The 9678-nt window shown below is 41.3% G+C and overlaps 1 protein-coding gene across 1 annotated transcript; it reads left to right on the top strand.

Moving 5' to 3' along the window:
- LOC100704695 (zinc finger FYVE domain-containing protein 1) lies at positions 1–9668 on the top strand. The gene is made up of 11 exons (XM_003447732.5): positions 1–1502; positions 1592–2096; positions 3497–3711; positions 3825–3931; positions 4029–4137; positions 4261–4358; positions 4539–4656; positions 4762–4932; positions 5147–5327; positions 5444–5557; positions 7458–9668. Exons 1-11 carry the CDS (start codon positions 993–995, stop codon positions 7688–7690), a joined length of 2361 nt encoding a protein of 786 aa, XP_003447780.1. The 5' UTR covers positions 1–992; the 3' UTR covers positions 7691–9668.
- The last annotated feature ends 10 nt before the right edge of the window (positions 9669–9678 follow it).

The raw sequence follows: 9678 nt of genomic DNA, 5'->3' as shown, positions 1-9678 counted from the left end.
GATCAGCTGATCTGACCTGGCAACAAAATAACGTAGCTAGAGCAATCTGTCAGGGAGGGGGGCTGAAGAACAAAACAATGACACTGCTTGGAAGAATTTAAATACAGTAACTCTTCTAAAGACTTTTAAAACCGAATCGCGGCGATTTCCCTCCCGGTGTTTAGTGAAAGAGCCCGCAGATATTCGAGCTTTTGACATCGACTAGCTGTTGTTTGTTGATATGTTGTTGCTGTTTAGTTGACAGACTGGAGGCTAGCTGCTTGCTTGGACGGCTGTGAGCTGTGGTGGTTTGCTGGCTCGCTAATTGCAGCTTTTGTTTGAGGTGGGGGAAAAAAGTTGAAATTGTCCGGCTAAAGTAGCTAGTTCTAAGCTAACTGTTCATATTTGGTTGCCAAGTAATTTACTGAATTTGCAAGGTATAGACCCACAGAGGGTCAGCTTGCTAGTTAGCCTGTTGTTAGCATTAACATTTGCTCATTTTTGTTTTGGTATTTTTTTTCCCAAGGAGGGTTCTTTGTCTCGTTAGGTACTGGTTACCTGTACACACTTATGTGTTACCTAACAGTTTCTTTCTTGCCTTAGATATATATTTTAGGTAATACTGCTGCTAAATGCTAACTTTAATGCATGAACAAGCTAACAGGGTGAAAGGATATTAAACGTTACTGAAGAAGACGACGGCTTTTACTTCACTGCCTTTGTTAGGTGCACTAAATGGCATTAGATCAACCGGTTTAGGTGTCTGAATTTCATACCGCTAAAACTAATTTGATCACTTACATCAGTGTTTAAACTTTGTATTAAATCAGTGTATTAGCAGCCCTGTTATCATGCAGCTGTCTTAAGTTTATTTTATTGTATTTGGGCATTTTAGTTTTCAGTATTACTGCACTGTGCATTTTTCATTAATTGCTATTGGAAGTAGCTGGTGCTGTTGTCAAAGCTGTTCCAATAAGCGCCAGTCTGTATTCAAGCTCACTCCTTAAGAAACGATGAATGGGTATGGCTCATCTTCAGAAAAGGGAGTCAATACTAGTCTGATATGTCAGGAGAGTTATTCCTGTGGTGGCTTTGAGGAGGCGGCATTTGAGTGTGTTGATTGCAAAAGCCTGCAGTGTGTTCGCTGTGAGCTCGACCTCCATAGTCATGACCGGCTAAAGAACCACGAGCGGGTCCAGCTAGGTCCTGGACATGTCCCATACTGTGACAACTGTAAAGGAGGTAGTGGGGATAGTGGCACGCGCCATCGATCTGTGGTCCGTTGCCAGAACTGCAAAGTTAACCTGTGTCAGGACTGTCAGAAACGTACCCACAGTGGAGGCAACAAGAAGAAACACCAGCTTACACATTATCCTCCGCCACCCAAACCTGCAGAAGGCAACTCTGTCCAAACATCTGCCCAGCCTGCTGTCTGTATAGCCGATGAGATCAAATCTCAGAAGGCTAAACTTCTGGAGAAGGTATCAAGCTTTCTTCTGGTTGATGAGAATGAGGAAATGCAGGTAAGCTGTGCAAGTGGGCATTAAATAGGACCATATTCCATTTTCTTTGTTTATGCTTTAAAGTTTTTACACTTGTTGTTTGTTCTAAGATAAAAGATGAAGCTTCCTTCATGAAGAGCCTCAGCTGCTCGCCCGACCAGCTGCTGAAGGTGGTGTCCATCTTTGGTAACACGGGAGAGGGCAAATCTCACACCTTGAACCACACATTCTTCATGGGCAGAGAGGTGTTCAAGACATCTCCCGCACAAGAGTCGTGCACAGTGGGAGTGTGGGCGGCATTTGATCCCATCCATAAATTAGTGGTCATTGATACAGAGGGGCTGCTTGGGAACAGTTCCAAACAAGGCCAGAGAACACGTCTCTTACTCAAGGTGCTCGCCATCTCTGACCTCATCATCTACCGCACCCATGCTGACCGTCTCCACGATGACCTCTTCAAGTTCCTCGGAGATGCTTCGGACGCATATTTGAAGCATTTCACCAAGGAACTGAAGGCAACGACAGCACGCTGTGGCCTGGATGTTCCACTGTCCACCCTGGGCCCCGCTGTAGTCATCTTCCATGAAACAGTCCACACTAAGTTGCTGGGTTCAGGTAAAACACCTCCTCCAGTTAAAGGGTGCAATGTAATAACTTAAACCTTTAAAAATAACTTTATTTAACATCTTCACTCTGACACTCTGAATATACAGTAGTTATCGATCACTGTATCAAAGGACTACAAGTGGCCCCTTTAAAGTCAACTGAAGGTTAAGCATTGCATATAATTTGGGGTTTAGCAAATATTAGCCTTCTATCCCTGTTATCTGGAGGTCGAAATCAGCTTTCCAACATTAGTTAAATCTGGAAATGATAAAGAAATGTACATTTATAGCTGTAGTCACACCGGTTTTTACACATTTACATCTAGTTTTAACACCAGATATTGTACATTATTGGGAATCATAATTTGAATTTGTCTAAACTCTAAGAGTGTGATGTGTTTTCCAGTCCTCAGTATCTACTGGTTTGTTTTCCTCTCGCTCTGGTATAATAATCAGCTTGCAGAGACTTGCAATTTGCTCTTTGGATAAGCCTTTTTACTGAGGAAGCCTGCCTGTTTTTACTATCGTCTGATATCGATCATTCTTTTTCTTTTTTTTCTTTTTTTTTACAAAAAACCCTGTCTGTCTGGCAGCTTTTGCATTCAGAATTATGATTTGAATTCACTATTGTGCCAAACACATTTTGCTTTTCCAAGATCAACTCTATAAAATCTCCACAGGTTCGTCGTGTTCAGGGTTTATTTCTTCATTTCTATTCGTGTTTATTTCAGGTATTACATTATACGTGGTATATAGTATGACAATGTCTAAGGCAAGACAGGCAGGAAGAAAATGGTGGTGGTGGGGATTGGGGAAGACATAATAAAAGGATAGAGTACAAATAGAAATACACAATGTATCACCAACTGGCGCACCTATAAGGAAAATAAACATACAACACCACGAACACAAACATTCAAAAAAGCACAGGTACATAAATCAACGTAAATCATCTTCTTGTGTGTGAATGTAATAGAAACAAAGCCGACAGAAATAAGAAGACCCTTTGACCACTCTGGTGCATCACCTGGCAAAATGAAGCTGCAAGTTTCTGCAAGTTGTTTTTAACACAAAAATGGAAAAACTGTGGACACTAAGTGGTATTTATAAGGAGATAAATCATTTAAATTGCATTACTTTCAAGTTGTGGGTTAAAATCCGAAAGAACCCTCAAAGTGTGGGACAACAAACTTCATGTTTTCGCTCTTTGGTTTATTACCCACATGCTGTTTTTTGGAATGAAAGTCACATTTGTATTTCTTATAGAGGAAATTATTGTCTATTTCTCCACACATGTCACATGCATTCTTTCAGGCACAATATTTTAAGAACTGTCGATAAATGCTAAAGGTTTATCTGCAGTATATTTTAGCCAATGTTAATAACCATTCAATTTTTGTCCTGTTGTAGATAAGTCATCCGAGTCAGTAGATCGGCTGCTGTTGGAGCGCTTCAGGAAGCTTTCACGCTTTCCAGAGGCCTTTAGTTCTGTCCACTACTGGGGTACGCAGACTCTCAGTCCTCCTACTGACTTTCGTGGCCTACAGAATAAACTGGAGCAGCTCCTGGATAACAACGCCACCCGTTCTCCACGCACGCCTGTGGTCATCTTCAAAGCCCTGCAGGTAGGGCTGCATTTAGAAGTCTGCTTGTTTCTGCATCACATGGTAATGCATTTTTGAATTGGTCTGACAGCAGTTTATGTATTAATATCTGCTGATCTTTAATTTCCCTACAGGCACTGAGCGAGCGCTTCAGTGGGGAAATTGCAGGTGAGCTGGTAGCACACAGTTGCTTCTTTCCTGATGAATACTTCACCTGCTCTAGCCTGTGCCTCAGTTGTGGGTAAGTATTTCTTGCCAGTCTTTTTTTAAAATCATTTTTGCTTCAGTCTTTTTCTGTTTCTGTTGTTTTACATTCTGTGTTAATGTGATTACCTCAGCTCTGGCTGCAAGAACAGCATGAACCACTTAGGAGAGGGAGTGCGCCACGAGGCGAGGCATCGCTGTCGTTATTCTGCTCAGTATGATAATCGCATTTACACCTGTAAAGTAAGTGTGGTGACTCAGCTTTGACTTTTAGCTTTCTCTGTTTTGACCATTACACTGTAATTACTTCTGTGTCATTGCCAAAGAGCCTTAAATTGAAATCATTTCTGTTGTGCATCAAATCAGGCTTGCTATGAAGGAGGAAAAGAAGTGATAGTTGTCCCAAAGACCTCAGCCTCCTCGGATTCTCCATGGATGGGCCTCGCAAAATATGCCTGGTCTGGGTAAGTAGTAAGGAAATGACCTGCGAGGGCATCTGTACCTAGGCTTTGGTTAACATCATTTTAAAGCTCTGACCTAAAATTAAATTCTTCTTGTCACTCCAACATGCATGCTCCACATCAGATTACATACCAGATTATTGTCACAAAAAATGAGTTTCATTTTTTTAAATATATGTTCAGGTATGTTATTGAATGTCCCAACTGTGGAGTGATCTATCGAAGCCGACAGTACTGGTATGGAAACCAGGATCCTGTTGATACAGTCGTCCGCACCGAGATCCAACATGTTTGGCCGGGAGTAAGTGGCGCCAAGTATTTAATTTATTTATCAGATGCAGACTATATTTCACTGATTTGCATAGACCCTAATTATGGCTACAGATAACCTGTATGTTTCTTGCAGTCGGATGGCTTTTTAAAGGACAACAGCAATGCTGCACAGCGGCTTCTGGATGGAGTGAACCTAGTGGCCCAGTCTGTGTCAGAGCTCAGTGTCAAACCCGCCAAGGCCGTCACCTCTTGGCTGACAGATCAGATCGCCCCAGCCTACTGGAAACCCAACTCCCTCATCTTGGTGAGTGACACACACAGCCCCATCCTCTGCCACCAGCTACCAACGGCCAAGTCAACACTTTCATGTTCACAAGGATGTTTACTGTCTGCGGTGTGCCTATTACACAATCTACATTTGCATGTCTCATGATGAAACGTGGATTCGTGTTGCAGCCTCACTCTTTTAGCTCTTGCTCAATACAACACGGACTGTGATTATTTTTCTCTCATGCAAGGTGTGCCACAAGTGTCACACAGTCTTCCAGGATAACGACACCAAGCATCACTGCCGTGCCTGCGGGGAGGGCTTCTGTGATGGCTGCTCTTCCAAAGCTGCACCCGTCCCCGAGAGAGGCTGGGGTCTTGCCCCTGTCAGAGTGTGTGACGTCTGCTTTGAGCAGAGATCTTCATATGCAGGTACACACACTCTAAATAATGTCAGATCTCCTCTGTTTTTCTCAAACCTCTGTTATGCTGCCATTTAACATCTATGAGCATTGCTTTAGTAAGGGTCTTTTTTTAAATTTATCCAGAATTACTTGAAGCAGAGCAAGAAGAGGAAGAAGGTGGAACACTTGCTAGGAAGGTTGGAGAAGCTGTCACCAACACATTCGGAGTCGTGGTCACTGCTATTGATATCCCACTAGGTGAGTGTTTTTCCGAAACAAAACCTAAAGGGGAGGGTTATGTAACCTGAACAAATGACCCAGTAAATGGTAGTACACCACAGCGATGCCCTCTTGTGGCTGAGGCCCATTCTGCTTATTTTCAGTTAAAAAGAAATGAATTTATTTATGTCATACTGGAGTCTCGCCAGGAATATGAGATGCCCTAATGACCTAGTTTTAATATAACATGTACTGCTATGAAAAGCAGGTCTCTATGCCGCAAATCAAGGAAACAGTTGAGCCATCTGAAGCGTTTTAAGTTAACGGCAGTAAAATGATTACATTTATATGGAGATTGCATTTTCCTGTAACTAGTTCCTCTTGCCAGCAAAAAATATTTATAAGCTAAAAAACTGAAACCCTCCCACACACACTGGCCACCGAACCTAAAAATGCCTTGGACACTCTGTTCAGGACATATATGTGGCAACACCTCCATGCAGAAGTGCTCTCCCATCTAATGCTTAACACTGACAGTGTTTCAGTTCTTGTATCTACCAGATGTCTTTAGTGCAGTGATGTGATCGATGACCAGTTATATTGTTCTTTTTGTTTATGAGACTTTGCCAGGCTTGTGAGTCTCCTTTGCTTTGTACTTGTTTAATATTGATGTTAGGTTGCCTACACAGCATACATCTGTGAGAATTCCTCAGTGATCGTTTAACTACTCGGGATCAATCATTTCTGTACCCTTTGAACTAACCTCCAGGATGCACTTTGGCCAGTGAATATGAGAAAAAGCTTTTGTTAAGTGTGTTTGTTAAGCCAGTGTGACAGGATACTGTCAGGATTATCCAAAAAGAAAGAACAAGTTCTGCTTTATAAGAAGAGAGTGTCAACTTTTGTACTTTTTCAATTAGGCTACAAACATATTCAGATTAAACAAAAAGTATTTGTGTAATCCAAACACAAGTTAAATATTTATAGATGTGAAGATACTATATATACCTGCAGGTCTAAATGTACTGGTAAAGGGCATAGATAATTATGCTTTGGACCACATGATATCTCGCTGAAGATATCTCCATATCTGTGACTACCCCAAAAATACCCCAGAGTAACGTCCTCTCCAATCACAACGAAATTAGCCAACTTACTTTTAAACCCAGCTCTTGTTTCTGTGTTCCCGTCACAACTTGAAACAAGGGTGCGCTTCAGGTAGTACTGGGAAAGCTAAACATGGGTAAAGCTCAGGAGATGCCCCATTTAAGCCTTTTTAAATTCACGGGACTGAAAGAAATAATACAAGGAGATTAATGTGAGTGTTTACTGACCACTTGCTCATCACCCAACAGAAATTCAGGGAAAACATTGTTCCCATTAAACGAAGGCGACTGGGACAAACCCCATATAAAACATTATGTTGTCAGTTTTTAACTAAAGTTTTTGTATGAATTAATCACGGGTGTAATTAGATCATATTAGAGAGCATTCATCAGCTGGGTCTGCTGACATAGTTTATGGGGAACTTCCAGTGTTGCCAACAGATATCCAGGCCAGGACTGCTCAGTCAGCTCTGACCAGCTGTTCAGTGTTGGAGAATGCGGAGAAATTTAAGTTAAGTTAAAAAAATAATGGATAACGATTGACGATTGGATGAATGTTTTCAGGAATGCAGACTGCATCTAGCCTAGACCTGCTTTATGAGATTGGTCAGTATTACTATAAGAAGACTACAAGTGAAAATTTGAAAGAATTTTTGTCCCTTGCCTACATATTTTACATATTCATATGCAGATATCGTCTTACAGACAATTATTGCGTGACAGAGATTCTATTAGGTTATATTGCAGTATAAACTTAAGCAAACAGGATGTGGTGTCATATAAGGTTTCCAGACCTGTGAGTGTGGTGCATTTATTTTCCACCCTCCTTTCAGGCCTAGTGAAAGACGCAGCTCGTCCTGCCTACTGGGTTCCTGACCAGGACATCCTGTCGTGCCACAACTGCCAGCGCGAGTTCACTGCCAAGCTGTCCAAGCACCACTGCCGCGCCTGTGGCCAAGGAGTGTGCGATGACTGCTCCCCCGAGCGCCGACCCGTTCCATCGCGTGGCTGGGACCACCCTGTGCGCGTGTGCACCAGCTGCAACCAGAAACCCGGAGAACTTTAACAGGGACGGCTTTCCTTCCTCAGAACACCGTATTGAACCGCTCACTAACTCAGCAGCCTGTCTCTGCTAAAGTATACCTCTCTTGCTGTCTCATATCAGTGGAAGGGAAATTTTTAGGCATATATGTAGGACATTTAGCAGATTGGGGATTTCAGCGTTCCCGTGGCCTTTGTAGAACAGCCAGAACGTGTGAGCTACTCGATCGAAACTCGAGCGTTTCTACTCTGATCATCCGCGGTGTCAGTGTTTTGATTCTTATTGACACGAATCCCTAATTTTACTTGTAATAAGGCTGTCAAGCTATTTTTCTACTGTCAGAAAATATAACGAAAAATATCATTTAAATAATAATAATAGCTAGTTGAGAATGCTGGATGGGTTGGTGTGATTAGTTTCCAGCAATTCCTGTTATTGAGCATTTTCTCTGATGTCATATACGTAATGGCAAAGAGATATTTTAAACACATGCAGCCTACTGCAGGTTCCTTTGCATGCATGTACTGCAACATTTTAGTTTTTGCACTACGCCTTGTTCAGCTGTTATAGGCTGTTGCTTACCATGGCCAAAAAGCCAGATATCCAGGTGACGAAGCGGTTGCTCCAAACTGAGTTGAAATCTACCGCAGGAGGTCTTGATTTTGGATATCTGGCATGCCAAAAATCATTCAGGTCACTGTGTCTGTGCTGGTATTTTATCATGTAATATGTGGTCGTATGAAGACGTAGAACTATGTTAGAGGAAATGTTGAAAGTTATTTAAGTATCGACAATTGAAAAAAAAAATATTCGCACTCTGGCATGCATGACAGTGTGAGAGATCATGGCCTTTAATTTGTTCAGAGGACGGTCTCTGAATGAACCTCACTATCTCTTTTAGTTAGCGGCATTTCAGTGTTCTTATGTTACAACATGTACTTCATGTTCATAGTGTTTTTATTTTTGACAACTTTTGTTTGAATTATTATATAAATATTTAATATTTGCAGTTCCTGCCTGCATTGCATATGGATGTTGTCTTTCAGAACTCAAAGATACACAAATGGTCTTCAAACTGGTTTTACTTATTCCACTCATGCCTCCAGGTCTCTGTAGATGCAGTCTGTCATGATAAAGCCTCTTGACAAAGCACAATGGTATTTTTTTGTTCTGCTTATAATGACTTGTTTTTTCTGTTACTTTACATCCGTTATTGAAAGCTGTTTGCTTTAGCTTTTTTTTGTTGGTTGACATCATTCACTGTATGTATATTTATAGACTTTGTAGTGACACTTTGTGAACCACCCTTTTTCTGTCTTGTTTGTTTTTGTGTTTCAGCATTACGCAGAAATACTAATGCTCGAATGTGTCGAAGGCGAGACGTCGAACCATATGTAGCGACTGAGAGCTTTAATTATGTCTTTCATCATTAACTACTTTTGTTTTACTGAGTATTGAGACCATTATCATATAAAGCACATGGTGATGCCTTTTAGACGTATGCTCATATTTTATTGTCAAAAAAAGCAACAAGGAAAAAAAGGGGGTTTGTCGATTGTATGCTTTGTAGATAAAGTTAATTCTCCCTTTGCCTAACGTGGAACTTTTTGGTTCTGATGTCTGATGAGAAGATGTTGTGTCTGCCTTGTCTCAAAATAGATTTATCTGTCTGAGTGTTTCATCACACACACACCTTCCTTTGAGATGCCAATGTTGCACAGGATATAATAGGAAATGCATTATGTCAGATTACTAGTACTGGAGTTCATTGCCATGCATATCTTTGCAGACTGTTCAAATACCCGTTATAGTGTTTGAGATGTACATTTGATCCCTTTATTTTTAATTGGGTAAGGTGCTACTGTCAACGCTCCTGACCTACAGACTCCAAACCAAGCAGAAATGACTGATAGAATTTAAACTGTTGGAAACTAACTTGAAGAAATGGTGGAAGATTTGCATAAGATTAAAGTTGTATCAGCTCCCGTCTGTTAAAACATAATCTGCAACTG

The sequence above is a fragment of the Oreochromis niloticus genome, linkage group LG19, assembly GCF_001858045.2.
Source record: "Oreochromis niloticus isolate F11D_XX linkage group LG19, O_niloticus_UMD_NMBU, whole genome shotgun sequence".
Lineage (NCBI taxonomy): Eukaryota > Metazoa > Chordata > Actinopteri > Cichliformes > Cichlidae > Oreochromis > Oreochromis niloticus.
Note: the sequence above shows the minus strand (reverse complement) of the source record. Positions and strands in the feature narration are given on the sequence as shown.

Excerpts from the sequence above, each read along its gene's own strand:
- LOC100704695 (XM_003447732.5), top strand. The coding sequence starts at position 993 with ATGAATGGGTATGGCTCATCTTCAGAAAAGGGAGTCAATACTAGTCTG. Across the intron at positions 4,138-4,260 it reads ATCGCATTTACACCTGTAAA|GCTTGCTATGAAGGAGGAAA; the intron begins GTAAGTGTGGTG and ends GCATCAAATCAG. Across the intron at positions 4,933-5,146 it reads AACCCAACTCCCTCATCTTG|GTGTGCCACAAGTGTCACAC; the intron begins GTGAGTGACACA and ends CTCTCATGCAAG.